General features: G+C 38.8%; 2 protein-coding genes across 2 annotated transcripts; both read right to left on the bottom strand.

Annotated features, from left to right (window-relative positions):
* Positions 1-13356: 13356 nt before the first annotated feature.
* LOC105217511 (uncharacterized) lies at positions 13357-14976 on the bottom strand. The gene has a single exon (XM_011192556.2). It carries the CDS (start codon positions 14974-14976, stop codon positions 13357-13359), a length of 1620 nt encoding a protein of 539 aa, XP_011190858.2.
* A 2595-nt stretch (positions 14977-17571) lies between these two features.
* On the bottom strand, positions 17572-19332 carry LOC128921409 (uncharacterized). Its single transcript, XM_054229051.1, has one exon. It carries the CDS (start codon positions 19330-19332, stop codon positions 17572-17574), a length of 1761 nt encoding a protein of 586 aa, XP_054085026.1.
* Positions 19333-23167: the final 3835 nt, after the last annotated feature.

The following is a 23167-nucleotide window of genomic DNA, read 5'->3' as shown; positions in this document are numbered from 1 at the left end:
CTTCTTTACCCACCCTAGCGTTGAAATCGCCAAGCACGATTTTGACATCGTGGCGGGGGCAGCGCTCATAGGTACGTTCTAGGCGCTCATAGAAGGTATCTTTGGTCACATCGTCCTTCTCTTCCATCGGGGCGTGGGCGCAAATCAGCGATATGTTGAAGAACCTCGCTTTGATGCGGATTGTGGCTAGACGTTCATCCACCGGAGTGAATGCCAGGACTCGACGACGGAGTCTCTCTCCCACCACGAATCCCACACCGAATTTGCGCTCCTTTATATGGCCGCTGTAGTAGATGTCACAAGGACCCACCTTCTTCCGTCCTTGTCCCGTCCATCGCATTTCTTGGATGGCGGTGATGTCAGCCTTTACTCTTACGAGGACATCAACCAGCTGGGCAGAGGCACCTTCCCAATTAAGGGTCCGGACATTCCAGGTGCATGCCCTTAAATCATAGTCCTTTATACGTTTGCCGTGGTCGTCATCAAAAGGGGGGTTTCTCATCCGAGGCCTGTGTTTCTTATTCACTGGTTATTCGTTTTTATGTGGTGGGTCCCAAGCCCTACGCACAACCGCATAAGCGGGATTCGCCTTCTCACTTTAGCTCGCTTCCAGACGGATGTCTGTTGGCTACCCAGAGGATACTTGGTCTAAGACCGGAAGTTGTGAGCTGCTTGAGCCACCTGTAAAAGAATCGTTCCTGGCCACTCCCAAGTGAATGGCAGTCAGAAACTTTCCTCACTTACGTGAACTTCTACATATGACTCCATCCTATATCTGGTTAGTTGTGGTTTTTCCAGGTCTAAAACCACACTGATAAGGTCCAATCAGTTTGTTGACGGTGGGCTTTAGCCTTTCACACAGTACGTTCGATAGAACCTTATATGCGATATTTAGGAAGCTTATCCCATGATAATTGCCACAGATTGTGGGATCTCCCTTTTTATAGACATATTCTGCAAAGAAGCTGATGCTTGCACTTTATCAGTTCTTCGCCGCCGTATTTGAATAGCTCGGCTGGTAATCTATTGGCCCTCGCCGCTTTTTTGTTCTTAAAGCGGGTAATTGCTATTCGAATTTCTTCATGGTCGGGTATTGGAACATCTATTCCATCGTCATCGATTGGGGAATCGGGTTCGCCATCTCCTGGTATTGTACTTTCACAGCCATTCAGCAGGTCGGAAAAGTGTTTCCTCCATAATCCCAGTACGTCCTGGACATCGGTTATCAGATTACCACCTTGGTCTCTACATCTACATTTAAATCTTCGTTAAGTCGCTTAATTTTTTCGTAAAATTTTCGAGCATTACCTCTGTCGGCCAGCTTCTCAAGTTCTTCATACTCATGCATTTCTTTCTTTTTCTTTCTACAAATGCGTCTCGCTTCCCTCTTCAGCTCTCTCTTTGCAACATTGCGAGGTAGGCTGTCTGTTTTCTCTCCGCTGCGAGACGGCAATTCTCATCGTACCAGCTCGTTTTTTGTCGTTGCCGATATCCAATTGTTTCGGCAACAGCGGTACGCAGTGAGTTTGAGATGCCGTTCCACAGTTCCCTTATGTGCCAACCTGCCAGTGACCAACTCAAAATTGGACGAAGAGAAGATAGAGAGAGCAAGCAGTGAACCCTACAACCAACAAATTCCAGGAACAAGTGGGAATCTTGATTTATACTATACTATACATTACATGTTGTTCGAATGGATGAAGGTGCTCCAGCTCTGAAAGTATTCGATGCAGTACCCGCTGGTGGAAGCAGAGGAAGAGGGAAGACCTCCACTCCGATGGAAGGACAATGTGGAGAGGGACCTGGCTTCGCTTGGAATAACCAATTGGCGCCAAACTGCCAGAAGGAGAGATGCGTGGCGCGCTGTTTTGGACTCGGCTATAACCGCGTAAGCGGTGTCTACGCCAGTCAAGAAGAAGATACATTACTATCACATGTACTTCCGCCGGAAGTGAGGAACAGATCCATATTTAGCTCCATATCTGGTTTGACCAGCATGTTTACGACAGCTTACGGTTGCCCCATAGCTCCGGCAGACTATCCATGCTGGCGCAGATGCCTGTAGTATTTTTTATGGAGTTGATAGCTAGACAGAAGACCTTAAAAGGTCCCTTGCAAGGGGTACCATGCTTAGTCCTCTTGGAGCTTTTTAAGGAGTAGGGAACCGTTTTACTTATTCAGGAACTATTTTCTTAGCGGAGCTCAACAAAGTTAGTAGTGCACCAAAATAGCCACAAATGAAACTACCGCAATAAAAATATTTGTATATATTTATTCAAAATACAATACTCACAAATTACTTTTCTTTACTAATTTCAACTGTAAACCAGCTAATCGAACTAATAGTGAGTTCAGTGAGTGAGTTTCACCACCACTAAGAAACCCTTCGCTTTGTTTTCTCATACCAGAACCGCTCAATTAGTAAGACAACAGCACCCAGCATATAACCAATAATGCACACCCACCACGCCCAACAAAAGTGCTGAATATTCAGTGCAAAACCCAATTCACGATCCAACGGTAGTTTGCGCAGAATCCCACCTTCAAAACCTTTCCGTCGCGTATCAAAGTACGCCTTCATAAAGAGACCGGCATCGAAAGACCACAATAACGTATCGGTCAACATTTCAACATATGGTGAATTAAGTGGCATTAACATGCCGAACAAAATATCCCAAACGATTTCTGACTTTAGCAAACGGACGCGTTTCTGGTGTAAATTTATCTGTTGCGAACTAAAGAAATCATAACCCCATAGTGTATTTAATAAGATCACCGAATTGTTGAGTGTTAAATGTTGTTGCCACAACTCGTTCCTAGAGATTATGTCAACTTTTTGACGCAAATCCGAATCATTTGGAAAATAAGGCATATCCGTATGAGTCAGTTTTATTCTATAAGGTGAGTGTATGACGTCAGTAATAGAATTTAGTTGTGGTTCATAGATTCCAGTGGTGAGAAAACTAACACTTAAAGCACTATAATAATTCACCAAAATGAAGGCGAGTACACTGTGAAATATATACACGAAATTCAGCCGCCGATTGTAGTACGAGCGCTGATAGATACTATTGGCAGTAAAGCAAAGTGATGTCAGTAATTGTATTAAGGTTTCGATGAAAATGTGTAGATATTTAAACACTCCGTAGTGTAGCTGAACATAATAATTTTTTGAGTGAGGCTTACGATTCACCTCGAATGTACTTCCAATCCTTGGCCTACCTGGCGAAATTATATCGCTACAAACTCTACCAATATTCTTTCTTTTAGGCGCTTTACGCACCCGCTTAATGCGAGTGCTTACGAAGTAGCCGAAGGTGAGTAATATCGCTGTGAAAAGCACATACAAAAATACGACACACCAAAGTTGACGCTTAAACGGTGCCCAAACGTAATCTTTAAAGGGACGCGGCTTCGCATTCGGCACTCGAAAATAATGTGGGAATAAAAATGGCGGTTGATTGATGTGCCATTTGTCGTAGTCCGCAAAGTAAACATGCAAAGAAATATCCAGTTGTCCTAGCTGCATCGCTGAAATTACCGATTCCATTAGCACAACATCCGGATAAGGTTCGGGTAACACAACTTCCTCCAATGTGGCATTATGTAGCTGAATGAAATTACGGAATACATAATACATCATACCGGACGTCTTTCGTTGTCCATTTCGATCTTTGTAACTAAAGACGACGGGTGCGTTTTGTCCGAGTGGTGTACGTATAGAATGTCCTTGGAAATCATGCGGTAATGTATAACGAAAGTAATCCACTGGACGCTCCACAGTTATCAACTGTAATTCCGGGAAAGGTGTGTAACTCGTGAGCATTATATGAGTTTCGTTCGCAATCATTGTCGCATACAAGCTCATTATTCGCGTATAACCCGATTTCCACGCCCAACTGAAGAACGCCAGTTGTGATTCATCATCGCTCAATGTGGTGGGTAGTACGAGCAGCACTTTTAAATGACGCAAGCGTGTCAATAGCTCATTCAATATGTTCAACATCTCATGATTGTTCTTCTCACCAAATAAGACAACAGCTAATGCATTCTTATTGACTCGATAAATTAATTTAAAGTTGGTTTGCATGCGATTAACTAAAATCACTGGCGTGTCTTTGATGATATACTCGCTGATATTAATTTCACGACTATTATAGATAAAAATATTGGTCTCAACTTCTGCTTGCTGATTGAATTCTGCTAATTTTTCACGTATTTCCATGGAATGCATCTGTGATTCACTCTGAATAACCAAGTTTACCAGGAGTATAAGACTGATAAGTTGCAACATTGTGATTTTGTTGACCTGTACAGTTTGCTTTCTGGTAGATTTATGAGCATAGAAGCATTAAGGAGCAATCCTATGTAGGATAATATACTTCACAAGTATGCTAGTAATCATATTTTTAGTAAATAGAATGAGCGGTGTATGCTTCGTCATTGCGGCAAATTGTCTTCTTTGATGTTTAGGCCGACTCTTTATGTCTTATCACGCTAATTAGTTTGGTAATTGGATGTTTAAAACAAAAGGTTATGCCGACAAAGATCGTAATTGTATCAATTCGTAAAGTTACTCAGCTGTTTCAGTCCTAACTACCCGAAACTAAAACCAAACCAAAAACTCACTAAAATAGCATATTGGGAACCGTAGAAGTTATCATTTCTCAGCTTCCACCACTTAGTTATCTCTTTCCTCGAAGTAAGTTGGTCTGTCCTCGATCAACATTACTTCAAGGTAATTTTGTAGTACGTCCTGTGTTGCAGGTGCTCTGAGACTTGAGGTGTTCCTCTAACATCCATTGCCTTAAGAACCGTTTGAGGGAGCTGAAAGGTCGAAAGTAGCTTGAAGCTACTAGCTAAAGTAACTTGTTGAAGAGAAGACCCCACGTTCCTTAGCCAGCATAGGGGTTCTTGAATGTTTTCCAATGGATAGTGACCAACTCAAAATTGAACGGTGAAGAACAACAAGTGAGCCCTACCACCTACAGATTTCAGGAATATGTGGAATTCTGGATCGATATTCATCACTATCACATTTCCGTCCGGAGGATGCGAAGGAAAGATGCGTCTTCAGCTCCATATTGTGCTTGCCCAGTAGCTTTACAACATTTTGCAGTTATCCTATAGCCCACGCAGATTTTCCAAGATAGAGCGGATGACTGTAGTATCTTATTCGTAGTTGATGCCATGTCAATTTTGAAAACAGCCCTATTTGAGGAGGAAGATTATAAGAATAGGTACATTAGACCATAACCGAATCTTGACTAACTCTGCATTGACTTTGGCTTTTCCCTTGCTGGTCCCTGAACCAAAGGTCATTGCATTCCCGTTCAGATTGTTCCTTACAAAAGGGCACAATGCTTAGCTGTGTTGAAGCTTTTTTTGGAACCACAGGAGTTTGGAGTCACTTTACAAATTCGAGGTCTTTTTCATTCCACCGGTTATGATGGAATTCAAAGAAAGTTAGTGATGCATAAAAATATAATTTTGCAAGATGAGGAAGCCACAAAAGAAACTAACTCAATCTTAATATTTTCATAAATATTTATTCAAAATAAAATATTCACAAATTACTGAATAATTAAATTGAATAATAAAAATCTGAACTGTTAACCAACAAACATAAGTCACAATTTTAAGAAACCCTTCGCGTTGTTTTCTCATACCAGAATCGCTCAATTAATAAGGCAATAGTGCTCAGGATGTAACCAAAAATGCAAACCCACCACCCCCAATAAAAGTAGTGCATATCCATCGAATATCCTATTTCACGATCCAATGGTAGTTTGCGCAGAATCCCAGCTTCAAAACCATCTCGTCGCGTATCAAAGTACGCTATGCGAAAGAGACCCGTATTGAAAGACCATAATAATGTATCGGTCAACATTTCAACATATGGAGAATTAAGTGGCATTAACATGCCGCACAAAGCATCCCAAACGATTTCAGATCTTAGTAAACGCACACGTTTCTGGTGTAAATTCATTTGTTGGGGACTAAAGAAATCATATTTCCACAAGGTATTTAATAAAATCACCGAATTATTGAGGGCTAAATCATGCTGCCACAACTCGTTCCTAGTGATTATTACCACTTTTCGACGCAACTCCGAGTCATTTGGAAAATAAGCTATATCTGAGTAAGTAAGATATATTTTATAAGGTGAGTGTATGACGTCAGTAATAGAATTTAGTTGTGGTTCAGAGAGTCCCGTGGTGAGAAAACTAACGCTTAAAGCACTATAATAATTCACTAAAATGAAGGCGAGTACACTGTGAAATATATACACGAAATTCAGCCGACTATTGTAGTACGAGCGCTGACAGATACTATTGGCGGTAAAGCAGAGTGATGCCAGTAATTGTAGCAAGGTTTCAATGAATATGTGTAGATATTTAAAAACTCCGTAGTGTAGCTGAGCATAATAATTGTTTGAGTAAGGTTTACGATTCAGCGAAGTGATCTCGCTACTAATATTCTCAATTTCAGGCGCTTTACGTAGCCACTCAATACGAGTACTTAAGAAGTAGCCGAAGGTGAGTGTTATCGCTATGAAAAGCACATATAAAAATACGGCACACCAAAGTTGACGCTCAAACGGTGCCCAAACGTAATCTTTAAAGGGGCGTGGTTTCGCATTCGGCACTCGAAAATAATGTGGGAATAAAAATGGCGGTTGATTGATGTGCCATTTGTCGTAGTCGGCGAAATAAAAATGCAAAGAAATATCCAGCTGATCGCGCTGCATCGCTGCAATTATCGATTCCATTTGTACAATATCCGGATAAGGTTCGAGTAGCACAACTTCCTCCAATGTGGCATTATGTAACTGTATGAAATGTCGGAATACATAATACATCATGCCGGATGTCCTCCGTTGTCCGTTTCGATCTTTGTAACTAAAGACAGTTGGTGCATTTTGTCCCAGTGGAGAACGTATGGAATGACCTTGAAAATCATGCGGTAATGTGGAGCGAAAGTAATCCTCCGGATGCTCTACAGTTATTAAATGCAGCTCTGGGAAAGGTGTGTAACTCGTGAGCTTTATATGTGTACAGTTAGCAGCGGTCGTCGCATGCAAACTCATTATCCGTGTATAACCCGATTGCCACGCCCAACGAAAGATCACCAGTAGCCATTTTTCGTCGCTCATTGTGGTGGGTAGCACGAGCAACACTTTTAACTGTCGCAAGCGTGTTAGTAACTCGTTTAATATCGTCACCAACTGTACTTTGTTGTTCTCACTAAGTAATACGATAGCCAAAGCATTTTTATTGACACTATAAATTAATTTAAAGTTGGTTTGCATGCGATTAACTAAAATCACTGGCGTTTCCTTGGTGATATAGTCACTGATATCAATTTCACGGCTATTATAGATGAAAATATTACTTTCAAAATCAAATTGCTGATTAAATTCCTTTAATTTTTCACGTATTTCCGTGGAGCACATTTGTGATTCACTCTGAATAACCAAGTTTACCAGAAGTATGAGGCTGATCAGTTGCAGCTCTGCATACATTATGATTTTGTTGTCCTGTACAGTTCGATTTCTATTAAATTTATGAGCACAAAGTCTTTAAGGAGTAACGCTATATAGGCTCAGACGCCTCATAAAAAACAAGTATGTGCGCAATTAAATATATTAGTGGATATAATGAACGGTGTATGCTTTGTCATTGCGGTAAATTGTCTTCTTAGTTGTTAGGCCGATTCTCTATGCGTTATGGCTGTTAGTATACACAAATTAGTTTGTTAATTGTATTGTAATACAAAATGTTATGTCGATAGAGATCATTAAGTTTCAAAAGAACTACGGAAGAAATGAAGCTTCTTCCAAGAAAATCATAGGTTTGTAAAATGGAAAACATAAATTAAAATACATAACATTCAAAAACTCGAATAGTTCGTTAACTCGAACAAGTATGGTTTCCATTAGTTCGAGTTCTCGCGAGTACACTGTATATGTTTTTAAATATGTACAGGATGTACTAACTTTTAACACTAAAATATCTACACAATGAATTTGTATGTAATATACCGAGTGAAACCAGGTCGCTCTCTACCTCACCAAGGGAGTGGAGGTCTTCCTATTCCTCTGCTTTCACCGACAGGTACTCATCGAGCACTTTTAATGCTGGAAAGTCTTCGTCCATGCGGACCACATGACCTAGCTAGCGTAGCCGCTGTCTCTTTATTCGCTGAACTATATCTATGTCGCCGTATAATACGTACAGCACATCTTTCCATCGTCTGCGGTGTTCTCCGTTGCCAATGTTTAAGGGACCGTAAATCTTCTTCAAAAGCTTTCTCTCGAAAACTCCTAGTGCCGTCTCATTGGATGTTGACATCGTCCACTTTTCTGCACAATGAAACAGGACGCGAATAATAAGCGACTTTTAGAGTTTGATTTTGGTTCATCGAGAGATAACTTTACATTTCAATTGCCTCCTCAGACCATAGTTGCACCTATTGGTGTTGTTGATGCTGGTTCCAAGATATACGAAATTATCTACAACTTCAAAGTTATGACTGTCAACAGTGACGTGGGAGCCAAGACGCGAATGCGCTGACTGTTTGTTTGATGACCCATTCTCTTCGCTTCCTTATCCATGCGGTAAAAATCAGAACAAACGGCGCGGTTGTTGCTTCTGATGATATCAATATCATCGGCGTACGCCAGCCTTTACTCTTATATATGCACACTCTTATAGAAGATTGTACCTTCTCTATTTAGCTCTGCAGATCGCATTTTTTTCCAGCATGAGATTAAAGAAGTCGCACGATAATGAGTCACCCTGTCTGGAACCTCGTTTGGTATCGAACAGCGTGGAGAGATCCTTCCCGATTCTGACGGAGCTTTTCGTGTTGCTTAACGTCAGTTTAGACAGCCGTATTCGTTTTGCGGGGATACCAAATTCAGACATAGCGGCATAAAGGCAACTTCTTTTCGTGCTGTCAAAACATCTTTAAAATCGACGGAAAGATGGTGTTTGTCAATCCTTTTTTCACGGATCATTTCCAAGATTTGCCACTTGATGAATATTTAGTCAGTTTTTGATTTTCCAGGCCTAAAGACACACTGATAAGATCCAATCAGATTGTAGCCGGTGGGATTTAGTCTTTCCAACAATACGCTCGATAAAACCTTATACATAATTCAAAATATTGACTGTGGAATAATTTTTATCTTATTGTTCTACTCAAAGAAAATAGCTGAAGCGAGGAAGTTCTGAGACATTCCGAGAATCTCGATGGTAGAATCCTAATAAGCTACACTAAGTTCATTAAACTTGAAAAATTGAATGAATGTGAAATATTAATACTACTGATCCTTAGAGATGCCAATAAAATTCGACAATTTCTAAAAATATTCTGTTTTTGAAAGATTTAAATTCCACAACAAAAAATGTACACCGAAATCTTACAGATGAATTAACAAAAATTGAAAACTAATTGAAAATGTTTTTCAATAAATTTATATATAATAATAACATAATCATCAATCTTATTACATTAGTAATTAACCAATATCAAAAAAAGCACATTTCGTTAGAACTAACAAAAACTTTATATTGTTTTCTTATACCAGAACCGTTCAATAAGTAAGACAACAGTGCTCAGCAAATAACCAATAATGCACACCCACCACGCCCAGTAAAAATAATGCATATCCAGCGCATATTCCGAGTCATGATCTCTCGGTATCAAATGTAGTATCCCAGCTTCAAAACCATTCACCCATGAATCGATGTACGCTTTGCGAAAGAGACCCGTATTGAAAGACCGATTTCAGATTTTAGTAAACGGACGGGTTTCTGATGTAATTTCATTTGTTGAGAACTAAAGAAACTATATCCCCACAATGTATTCAACAATATCACCGAATTATTGACTGTTAAATGGTGTTCGTACATCTCGCTTCTACTAATTACTTCAACTTTTCGACGCAACTCTAAATCTTTGGGGAAATAAGGCATATCCATATGTGTCAGTTGTATTTTATATGGCGAATCTATGACATCAGCGATGGAGTTCATTTGCGGTTCAAAGATTCCCGTGGTGAGAAAACTAACACTTAGTGCGCTGTAATAATTCACCAAAATGAAGGCGAGTATACTGTGAAATATAAACATGCAGTTCAGTCGACGATTGTAATATGAGCGCCGACAGATTTTATTGGCGGTAAAGCAGAGTGATGCCAGTAATTGTAGGAAGGTATCGATGAAAATCTGTATATATTGAAATAGCCCGTAGAGTAGCCGATTCAGCATGCTTCCACTTCTTGGCCGAGCATTCGAAATTTTCTCTCTACTAACTCTTAAAATGTACTCTCTTTTAGGTGCCTTACGAAGCCAATCAATACGAGTGCTTAAGTAGTACCCGAAGGTGAGTATCAACGCTATGAAAAGCAAATATAAAAATATGGCATTCCATACCTTTCGTCTAAACGGTGCCCATACATAATCTTCTATGGGACGTGGTTTCGCATTCGGCACCCGAAAATAGTGTGCAAATAAAAATGGCGGTTGATTGATATGCCATTTCTCGTAATCCGTAAAGTAAAAATGCAAAGATATATCCAAATGACCGCGCTGCAGCGCTTCAATTACCGATTCCATCAGCACAACATCCGGATAAGGTTCGGGTAGCACAACTTCCTCCAACGTAGCATTATGTAGCTTTATAAAATTATGGAACACATGATATATCATACCGGTTGTCTTCCGTTGTCCATTTCGATCTGTGTAACTAAAGACCGATGGTGCATTTTGACCCAGTGGAGCACGTATGGCATGACCTTGAAAATCATGTGGTAATGTATACCGAAAGTAATCGACTGGCCGCTCCACAGTTATCAACTGCAATTCTGGAAAAGGTGTGAAGCTCATAAGCGTAATATGAGTACCGTTAGCACCAGTTGTCGCATGAAGGCTCATTATGCGCGTATAACCGGATTGCCACGCCCAACGAAAGAGATCCAGTGGCGATACTTCAACACCCAGTTTGGAGGGTAGTACGAGTAGCACTTTTAGATGACGCAAGCGTGTTAGTAACTCGTTTAGTAACATCAGTAACCCATAATTGTTCTTCTCTTGAAGTATGACGATTGCCAATGCATTTTTATTGACGCGATAAATTATTTTAAAATTTATTTGGATGCGATTAACTAAAATCACTGGCGTTTCTTTGATGATATAGTCACTGATATCAATTTCACGGCAATTATAGATGAAAATATTGGTCTCAACTTCTGCTTGCTGATTGAATTCCTTTAATTTTTCACGTATTTCCAAAGAATGTCTCTTTGCTTGGTTCTTATAAACCAGGTTTGACAGAAGTATGAAGCAGATAAGTAGCAACTCTGCGTCCATTTTCAATTATGTCCTGTATTGCTTGATATTTGGTAGACTTATGAGCATGACAGCACTAAGTAGCAATGTTATATAGACTCAGGCAGTTCATAAACTGTCAAATGTTTGAACAATTAAATGAAAATCGCATAAAAGGGCTATGCTTGGTCATTGTCTGAAATTGTGCTATTATTAGATTTCTTAAAGAAAATATATCATCCTGATAATCATTGTTGGTTTTCTAAGGAACAGTGGTTATAAAGCATAGCATTGTAAATTATTATGTACAGGGTGTGTCATATTTCTCGGTAAATAAACTTACATACTAGATATGTACTAGATGGTTACCCTTTAGTTGAACTGCTACTATACAACTAAACAATATAGGATACATGTATATTTAGGTATGACAATGAGGCTTATCATCAGGGCGAAGTAGCAGTATTTAACAACACGTGGGAAACAAGAAAAGTGAAAGTATGTATGTATGGAATTGGCATAGAAACCGTTTATCCGATTATAGCCGAATCAATAATAGCGCGCCATTCTCCTCTTTCACTCGCAGTTCGGCACCAGTTGGAAACCCCAAGTGTAACCAAGTCGCTCTCCACGTGATCTCTCCAACGGAGTGGAGGTCTTCCTCTTCCTCAGCTTCCAACGTCGGGTACTCGAACACTTTCAAAGCTGGAGTGCTTTCGTCCATTCGAACAATATGACCTAGTCAGCGCAGCCGCTATCTTTTTATTCGCTGAACTATACCAATATCGTCGTATAACTCGTCGAGCTCATCATTCCATCGTGGAAGTGGAAACAAATTGCCAAAATACATCATAGAAGGTATCCATAAAAAAGCAAACTTCGACGTGGATGGCACAAACCAGGTCAGCTGCTCTCAAAACTGAGACTCAGCCTTTGATAGAGTTTAACATTTGGGTCTACTGTTCAAATTGAAGTGCTTGTTACTCAAACAACATTGCGAAATAATTGCTTTCTACCTAAAAGATTGATACTTTCACATAAAACAAGAGGATGCATACTCAAACATGCAACCGCATCTTCTACGGGATGTGCTCCAGGGAAGCGTGTTGGGACCAATGCTTTACTTGATATCCCCACTAACACAAGTTATTTGACAGCGACATTTGCGGATGACACAGCACTGTTAGCAGCTGGAGAGTCAACCTCAGTATCTACCCTTCTAGTGCAGACAGCAGTCAATGCAATTACTAAATGGGCTTTCAAGTGGCGATTCCAAATCAATGAACGTAGACTTCAGTTAAAAAAAAAAACTCCTACCATCATTGTCAAGAAAAAAAGGTGTGAGCTTGATTTAAAGTTTTACCACCTAGTCGGTAGGAGATCCACGCTTTCAATCGAAAACAAGCTGTTTATATATTATCAAGTACTAAAGCCAATTTGGGCCTATGGAGTTCAACTATGGGGTTGCTCAAATCAAAAAAGTATTGCCTGCATTCAGCGCTTCCAAAATAAGGTACTAAGAAGTATAGTTAATGCTATTTGGTATGTTAGATCTGCTGACCTTCACTGTGAACTTGGTGTGGATTCAGTAGTAAACGAAACCAAACTTGCAAAGTCTCACGAAATGAGGCTTATACAACATGTAAATGAAGAGGTATCCAGACTCATCGAAACTGCTGACCGAAAAACCGACTGAAACGTAAGAGGCCTTTAGGCTTAGCAAGGCAACTGTAACAGCAAATGAATTTCTCTAACATTTATCTTTTAATCATTATTTTTAACTTATTAGAACTGAATTGTTGTTAGTATTTAAACATTTATACTAGGTACAATTGTAAAAAAACTTAACATATATCAAATGGAATGGACATAGAGAGAAAAAGCGCATAAATAGTAGTAAAGAAAATCATGTTCAAATCCATTTATTCAAATAAAATACACACAAATCACTGTTCGTTACTCAATAGAACTTTTAACCAACAACAATAAGTCCACAATTTCACAGTCATTAGTAAACTCTTCACTTTGTCTTCTTATGACAGAACCGCTCAATTAATAAGACAACACTGCTCAGCAAATAACCAACAATACACACCCACCACGCCCAGTAAAAATAATGCATATCCAGCGCATATTCCGAGTCATGATCTATCGGTAGCAAATGTAGAATCCCAGCTTCAAAAGCATTCCCCCACGTATCGATGTACGCTTTGCGAAAGAGACCCGTATTGAAAGACCACAATAAAGTATCGGTTAACATTTCAACATATGGTGAATTTAGTGGCATTAACATGCCGCTCATAGCATCCCAAACGATTTCAGATTTTAGTAAACGGACGGGTTTCTGATGTAATTTCATTTGTTGAGAACTAAAGAAATTATAACTCCACAGTGTATTCAACAATATCACCGAATTATTGAGTGTCAAATGGTGTTGCCACATCTCGCTTCTACTGATTATTTCAACTTTTCGACGCAAGTCCGCATCTTTTGGAAAATAAGGAATATCAGTATGAGTCAGTTGTATTTTGTAAGGCGAATCTATGACATCAGCGATGGAGTTCATTTGCGGTTCAAAGATTCCCGTGGTGAGAAAACTAACACTTAGTGCGCTGTAATAATTCACTAAAATGAAGGCGAGTATACTGTGAAATATAAACATGGAGCTCAGCCGACGATTGTAATATGAGCGCCGACAGATTTTATTGGCGGTAAAGCAGAGTGATGCCAGTAATTGAAGGAAGGTATCGATGAAAATGTGTAGATATTGAAATAGGCCGTAGAGTAGATGAGTACATTCAATTCTTGAAAAGGGTTTACGATTCAGCTTGAATGTGCTACAACTTCCACATCTCGGTATAGCAGGCGATGTCATCTCGCTACTAACTCTTCCAATGTACTCTTTTTTAGATGCCTTATGTAGCCACTCAATACGAGTACTTAAGTAGTACCCGAAGGTGAGTATCAACGCTATGAAAAGTAAATATAAAAATATGGCATTCCAAACCTTACGCCTAAACGGTGCCCATACATAATCTTCAATGGGGCGTGGTTTCGCATTCGGCACACGAAAATAATTTGCAAATAAAAATGGCGGTTGATTGATATGCCATTTCTCGTAATCCATAAAGTAAAAGTGCAAAGAAATATCTAGCTGACCGCGCTGCAATGCTGCAATTACCGATTCCATCAGCACAACATCCGGATAAGGTTCGGGTAGCACAACTTCCTCCAACGTAGCATTATGTAGCTTTATAAAATTATGGAACACATGATATATCATACCGGTTGTCTTCCGTTGTCCATTTCGATCTGTGTAACTAAAGACCGATGGTGCATTTTGACCCAGTGGAGCACGTATGGCATGACCTTGAAAATCATGTGGTAATGTATAACGAAAGTAATCGACTGGCCGCTCCACAGTTATCAACTGCAATTCTGGAAAAGGTGTGAAGCTCATAAGCGTAATATGAGTACCGTTAGCACCAGTTGTCGCATGAAGGCTCATTATGCGCGTATAACCCGAATGCCACGCCCAACGAAAGAGATCCAGTGGCGATACTTCAACACCCAATTTGGAGGGTAGTACGAGTAGCACTTTTAGATGACGCAAGCGTGTTAGTAACTCATTTAATATCATCAGTAACCCATAATTGTTCTTCTCTTGAAGTATGACGATTGTCAATGCATTTTTATTGACGCGATAAATTATTTTAAAATTTATTTGCATGCGATTAACTAAAATCACTGACGTTTCTTTGAAGATATAGTCACTGATATCAATTTCACGGCTATTATAGATGAAAATATTGGTCTCAATTTCAAATTGCTGATTAAATTCCATTAATTTTTCACGTATTTCCCTGGAATGCATCTGTGATAGACTCTGATAAACCAAGTTTACCAGGAGTATCAGGCTGATAAGTTGCAGAACTGCGTTCATTATGATTTTGTTTTCTGTACTTCTTGATTTGTGGTAGACTTATGAGCATGACAGCACTAAGTAGCAATGTTATATAGGCTCAGGCAGTTCATATGTCAAATGTTTGAACAATTAAATGAAAATCGCATAAAAGGGTTATGCTTGGTCATTGTCTGAAATTGTGCTATTATTAGATTTTTTAAAGAAAATATATCATCCTGATAATCATCGTTGATTTTCTCAAGAACAGTGGTTATAATGCGTAATATTGTAAATAATTTTGTGTAATATTGTAAATAATTTTGTACAGGGTGTGTCATCTATTTAATGGATATGTGAACATTGAGGAATATTCGAAATAATCAACAGTCTGTTATATTTGAGAATAGTTTTATTTTTGCTTCTACCACCTCAAACATGAAGGAGCGGCAATATGTAGGAAGAAAGCGGTACTATTTAGACTATTCATAATCAGAATTGTGTTTTATTGAAGTTTCTAGAACATGTATAATCAACAAACATTTATATTTATATACCTTCGTAAAAGACGATGACCCTATAGATGAACGGCCTTTAAGTTAACTAAACAATATATTCTATAGATCTATTTTCGTATGACATTTTTAAACTTATCATCAGAGTGAAGTACCGAACAATAATGCAGAGTAGAAGGAATAGGTGAGGTAATACAGAGCTCAATGCTAATGTGAGAGCTAAGATGTATGTATGTATATTGAAATTCCTTACAGGCTACCAACAATATGAAAATCTAGCATTGCACCTAGTTACTTCATTACTTCATTAAAGTTCTGCAAATAGAGATAAAAGGGTAACAACCACGCTCACTGATGTCGATTTCCCAGCCCCAAATTGAAATTGAATCTTCATGTCGCCTGACCAAACAATTGAAATCCTTCCCATATCGATATCTAATTGGCTGCGGAATGAAAGAATAGGCCCATAATGTTCGTAATAAGGTTTACCTTACAATAGATGATTCATCTAAAACGAATCACAATCGGTTTATAGTTTTTCGAGCTCTCATTTACCGACACTCTCTAATAGATATTAGACTTTTACCACGTTTATGCTTCATTTCTACTCGGTTATATTCTACACGGGTAAAGCCTATACATAAAGCATAAACGGCGAATACTCTACTCGAGGTAAATTCTGAATTGAATTAAATTGAGGGCTTCCACGTATTATAAATTTTGATAGAATTTTTGGTAAATAATTAAATTTTTAGCGAAAAATTGGCAATACGGGAACCCCTCTATATGCAATTCGTCAAAACAATATACACCGCTGCTGAGTCCAAAAACAGATACATGTCCGTATTTTCCAGATATAAGGGGCAAAACGAGCAAAACCGACCACTGACCGACCCAAAAAAACCGGTATTTCTACGAAAACCGACTACCCACTCGTCGAAGTTTTGTAAAAAACCGGTTTTCGCTACACCATCCGATTCCCCACAGTGCCACGGGTGGGCCACAAAAGAACCGTTGTCAAAAAGTAACCAATAACCGGTTACTGTAGTACTACAAAGTACCAGACGTTTGCCGCAAAAATTCGGTAGTAAGTGGGGTAGGGGTTTTTAGCGAAAATTGGCAATACGGGAACCCTGTATATGCAATTTGTCAAAACAATATACACCGGCACAAAAAATCAGCTGATTTGACGTTCAACATAACTCTAAATCCGTTTATGCATCCAAGTTAACTCGTCTACATACGTAAAGAAAATGTGTATATTCTATCCGAGTAGATCATTTAAGTCGTGGTGAAAAAGTGTTCATGCATGTGGGTTGAACTTACCCGTGTATAATATAACCGAGTAGAAATGAAGCATAAACTTAGTATATATACAATATTATTGTTGATATGTAAGATATCTTAGGCGAATTTCGCCTCTCTTCGCCGCCCCTTCTCCTATAAACTAAGAATTGCCGCAACAGGAGTTGACCCGTCTGAAAGTGCTCTTATTGGAATTTGTGTGAGCATGAAAATGGATAAATGCTAAGAGGACCAACTTCTAGGTCTTATACTACCGATATCATAAACTCTCTATGTTTGACTTTGTACCGTAAATATCGATTAGAAAGCTAGAACATTTATAATGAATAATATTGACCCATACCTTCCCACAACACTAAAATGATGAATAGTTGCTTTCTATAAGGTTATAAGATAATGCGGTATTTATTACGAAAATCTTAAGAATAATATTTTTATTTATTTTAAAACAGTTTTTAAGCAAGTATCACAAACGCAGAAAAAAAAAGTAAAATTTTATAATTTTTTATTTTATTTATGACCGAGTCGAATTGAACGAATAAATCTCAATAAGAAATACGACACTACTCAGCACCAAGCCACCAATGCACAAGCACCATGCCCAAAGAAAGTATTCCACATTCAAAACGAAAAAGTTTTCTTTCTCAGCCGGCAGCATTGTCAGTATGCCACCTTCGATGGCATGCAGCGTCGCATCCAGATAAGCTTTCCAAAATAGACCCGCATCGAATGAGCGCAACAGATCAATGCTTAACATCTCAACATATGGTGAATTGAGTGGCATCAACATGCCACAAAATGCATGCCAAATAATCTCCGACGTAAGCAAATGTACACGCTTCACTTTTAAATTCAATTCTTGCAATTCATAGAAGGCATGAGTCCACGCGGTTGTCATCAAAATCACCGAATCATTGAGATTGCTGAGCTGTTGCAAAAACTCCGCTCTACTCGTTACCACGAGCTTTTCACACAATTGCGTATCGTTCGGAAAGTAATGTCGATCCATTTCGACTATTTGTATTTGATATGGCGATGCTATAACATCGGCTACACTACTCATTTGCGGTTCAAAGATTTCCGTGGTGAGGAAACTAACAATGAGAGTGTTATAAATGTTGACTAAAATGAAGGCGAGTATAGCATGAAATCTGTACATTAACATTAGACGGGAATTGTTGTGATGCCCTTGATTATGACGATTGGCATTGAAGCAAAGTAATGCGAGTAAGTGCAGAAAATGATCGATAAAGGCGCTGAGATATTGTATGGCAATGTGTGGCAGTCGTATGAATGTCGAACTCACTCGATGTGGCGGAGTCTTCCGTCTCAACCAACTTATTTTACTTGCTACCAAACTACCGCAAGTGAAAACCACGGTCACACAACATAAGTAAACGAATATAAACAACCGAACTTCGATTTCGAATGGTGCCAGTACACAATCACTCACCGGACGTGGTTTCGCATGCGGCACACGAAAGAATTGTTGCCATAAGAACGGTGTATCGGTTATATGCCATTTATCGTAGTCTGCAAAGTAAAAATGCACCGAAATGTCGAGTTCATCGCGCGCCAAAGCTTCAATGATTCTTTCATGTTCTACAATTTCGGGATAAGGCGCGGGTAGCATGACTTCCTGCAACGTCGCATTATGCAGTTTAATGAAGTTCGCGAATAACGAGTATGCCATGCCGGTAATCTGCTCTTGCCCATTACGATCTTTGTAAAGAAAGACGCCGGGTGGATTTTGTCCGAGTGGTGTACGTATGGGATGACCTTGGAAATCATGTGGTAATGTATAACGAAAGTAGTCCTCCGGCTGCTCCACTGTTATCAACTGCAATTCCGGGAAAGGTGTGTAACTCGTAAGCGTAATATGAGTACCATTAGCACTAGGCGATGCATGTAAACTCATTATGCGCGTATAACCCGATTGCCACGCCCATTGGAAGAGCGTCAGTTGTGTTTCTACATCACTCATTGTATTGGATAGTACAAGCAACACTTTTAGCTGTCGCAAGCGTGTCAAAAACTCATTTAATACGCTCAGCAATTCTTTCCTGTTGCTCTCGCTTAGTAAGACAACAACTAATGCATTTTTATTGACTTTATAAATTAATTTAAAGTCACTTTCTAAGCGATTAACCAAAATCACTGGCGTTTCTTTGCTAATATAATCGCTAATATCCACATCACTGCTGTTATAGATGAAAATATTACTTTCAATTTCAAATAGCTGATTGAATTCCGCTAATTTTTCACGTATTTCCATAGTACAGGCTTGTGCTTCACACTTCACACACAAATTTAAAATAAGTAGAAGGCCAATTAGTTGAAACTCTGCGTACATTATGATTATGTCGCCTCGTACCGCTTGACTTCTGCTTGAGGTATGATATTTTGATATTTTTAACGAGAGTAAATAAGCTTCAGGCTAAGTCTCGATGTACCACCCACAAGTATAAATATGTCTAATTGTCCACACGTGCCAATGAATAACTTATACGCTGCCTAATAATAGTAATACTTTATATTTAAGCCCAATTTTTTTGATAGTCATTGCTTTAAATTGTAGCGTGTAAGTTTCCACTAACCCTTTTAATTTGATACATACATGTATGAAGTTTTTTATGACTTCATTTTATTTCTACATATTAGTTTGTTTGGAAGACATCAAATTTTTTTGTAAATCGATTAAAATTATATTGGAAGCTCGTAGTATGAAGTAGGTTGATAGGGATGAGACTGAATGAGTCTCAACATAGTGAGTTAGTTGCTGTGTTCAGACATGGAAAATAACTGAATCTTCTTGTTCAACTGATTATGCATTCAGCTATGAACAAAAACTTCGTCAGTTTTCTTTCTACTTGCCTCTTTACCCTCCTCATAAATATACCGGCAGGTTCTTCCAATTGGTTTCGAGCAACTTTTCTAGGTTTCTTCCTCAATCACTCAGGGTATTTTTTATGTGTTTAACTATCATGTTTCCAGAGATCTCTCTCATATAATCTATCATCATCCCTTCTTTTTCGACGATGTTCCCTTCAACAGTCAGTGAGATTATGGAAAGAGCACTGCGAAGGTTAAACCTATGGGCCATGAACAACTGACTGGGTGTTAACCCTAATAAAACAGAACTGATGCTATTCACAAGCACAACCAAAATACCCCAATTTCATCTTACCATACTCAATGGTACAACTCTCTCTCTGTCCCACACAGCTAAATAGTTGAGATTGACAACAAGCTTAAGTGGAAATTTAATATCGAAAAAAGAACAAAACAAGAAAAAACGTTAACTTCGGCTGTACCGAAGCTAATATACCCTCCACAGGTGCATTTCTTTTAGTAACTATGTGTTTAAGCAAATCTAAAGACGTAAGAAAAAGTAAGTAAAAAAAAAAAGAAAACATTTTACTAATTCTTTTTAGCCGGGTTGTTTGCTAGAAACATTAAGGTTATTTAATAAAGAAAATAGATCCATGTCATGTAATCCATGTCAAATTTCGTGAAGATACGACGTCAAATGCGAAAATTTTCCTTACAAGCCATTGATTCCGATCGTTGCTATATGCTATAGTGAACCGATCTGAACAATTTTTTCGGAGATTAATTTATTTCTATGAGCAATAACTCACACCAAATTTCGTGAAGATATGTAGTAAAATGCCGAAGTTTTCCATACAAGCCCTTGATTCCGATCGTTCAGTTTGTATGGCAGTTATATGCTATAGTGAACCGATCTGAACAATTTTTTCGGAGATTAAATTATTTCTATGAACAATAACTCACACCAAATTTCGTGAAGATATGTAGTAAAATGCGAAAGTTTTCCATACAAGCCCTTTATTCCGATCTTTCAGTTTGTATGGCAGCTATATGCTATAGTGAACCGATCTGAACAATTTTTTCGGAGATTAAATTATTTCTATGAGCAATAACTCACACCAAATTTCGTGAAGATATGTAGTAAAATGCCGAAGTTTTCCATACAAGCCCTTGATTCCGATCGTTCAGTTTGTATGGCAGTTATATGCTATAGTGAACCGATCTGAACAATTTTTTCGGAGATTAAATTATTTCTATGAGAAATAACTCACACCAAATTTTGTGAAGATATGTAGTGAAATGCGGAAGTTTTCCATACAAGCCCATGATTCCGATCGTTCAGTTTGTATGGCAGCTATATGATATAGTGGTCCGATATCGGCAGTTCCGACAAATGAGCAGCTTCTTAAAGAGAAAATAACATCTGCAAAATTTCAAAACGATATATTAAAAACTGAAGGACTAGTTCGTATATATACAGACGGACAGACGGACGGACAGACAGACGGACATGGCTAAATCGACTCAGTTCAACATAATGATAATTTATGCATATACTTTATAGGGCCTCCGACGATTCCTTATGGGTGTTACAAACTTCGTGACAAACTTAATATACCCTGTTCAGGGTATAAAAAAGCTTATATGGCTTACTATACTTGCAAGAGAACCGTTAGAAGGAACTAGGCCTTAGACCGAATATAATCATGTGGATGTACACGACCGTCATTAGACCAATACTTGCATATGGAGCATTAAAGAAACAAAAAATATCAGGAAATTAAATAGAATAAAGAGAGCAGTAGGTGCACGACGGTGCAAAAGGGTGTACTGCGATGATTCCTAATTCTTGCATAGTCCATAAGTGCAAGAAGGCAATGAGAAGACAATTTTTAATTAGACTTGATCTGACTGCCCGGCCACAGGAACACTTTCGATAACGAAAAAGCAGATGAGTTTGCAAAGCCTTTCTGGACGAATGCGAAGCAGAGTTAATACCATGCCAGCTAGGATCGATCAGGAGAGAGCTCAACTCACAATTTGAACAATTAGCAGACAGATGGAATAATTCTACCAAATGTAAAATAACTACACAGATATGGGCAAAATATGACAAGAAAAGAACTAAGTCCAGGAAAAGTATTTTCAGACTCACTGCTACTACATATAACATAAAATGGGTATGCCCTTCAACTAAAAGGAAATAAGGAAACAGTTTTCCACTTCCCTGTGAATGCCTAGCCCTATCAGAGGTTACAGGTGTATAACTCTATAATGTTTAAAAAGTAGGAAAGACTAAGAGTGCATTCACCATGGAAAGCTGGCGGAGGAAGAAGAGCAAGAAAAATAATAATTTCTTTCTGAAATTGTGAGATCTCCATAACTTTGGACTGAAAATATTATCTAAGCTAATCCATTAATTGATAAAAACAGTGTTAGTTTTTGATACCAGAGATCAATTAAGAGTAAAATGGTTTATACTATACTTCCAGCTTAAGATTGGGCTACGAATATTTATTTAATTTCGCAAAGGTTTCAAGGACTCTTCTATTCATCGAGTAATAATCGACCGCCTCTTCTCTTCCTTTGAATGGAAGTATCAAAGTCGGAAGAATACTAATTGTAGAAAAGAAGAGTTACCCTGTGCGACAACTATTTAAAGAAAATCTGTTAATCCAGAATATAATTTGAATATTAGGTTAGGTAAGGATAGATCTTCGCATCTACAGAGAATCTCAATTAGATAGCATCGACTGTCCTTGGTGACACCCAAATACTCCTCACGGATCACCAAGACCCTTATGATTCGACAAAGCGCTTGGATTCTGTTATCGATTCCAGTCACTTCATTGGGTGTGCCTAGCGAGGTGTTTAAACCCTAGTCTGACGAATGCTGGACATTGAAGGAGGAAGTGCTTGGATGATTCCTCTATCCTTTAGGCAGCTTTGGCAACAGTTCCCTATGATTGCGGATAGATGAGCCTTTCTAAACTCGCTACTGCACAGGTGCTGGTTGTTGTCCAGCGAAGTCAGTGTGTCCAGCTCTCTAGCGGACTACCCACCCGCTTCCACTTTGACGTTAATGCTACTAGGGTACCCTCTCTTGCAAGCTGGTCCGCTTTGCAGTGACCGGCTACCCACACAGTCGGATTGCAAGTAGTTTGAAGTTACTGATAAAGCTGTTAGACACTCCCTAACTAGCTTAGAGCGTATTGTCATCGAATCCTAGGCCAGTATTGCCGCTGCTGTCGGAGTAAATACACAGATCTCTGAAGTAG

The sequence above is a fragment of the Zeugodacus cucurbitae genome, chromosome 4, assembly GCF_028554725.1.
Source record: "Zeugodacus cucurbitae isolate PBARC_wt_2022May chromosome 4, idZeuCucr1.2, whole genome shotgun sequence".
NCBI classification, from domain to species: Eukaryota; Metazoa; Arthropoda; class Insecta; order Diptera; family Tephritidae; genus Zeugodacus; species Zeugodacus cucurbitae.
This window is presented reverse-complemented; position numbering and strand designations above follow the sequence as displayed.

Coding starts and splice junctions, on each gene's coding strand:
- LOC105217511 (XM_011192556.2), bottom strand. CDS start 14,976: ATGATATTAAATGAGTTACTAACACGCTTGCGTCATCTAAAAGTGCTA.
- LOC128921409 (XM_054229051.1), bottom strand. CDS start 19,332: ATGGAAATACGTGAAAAATTAGCGGAATTCAATCAGCTATTTGAAATT.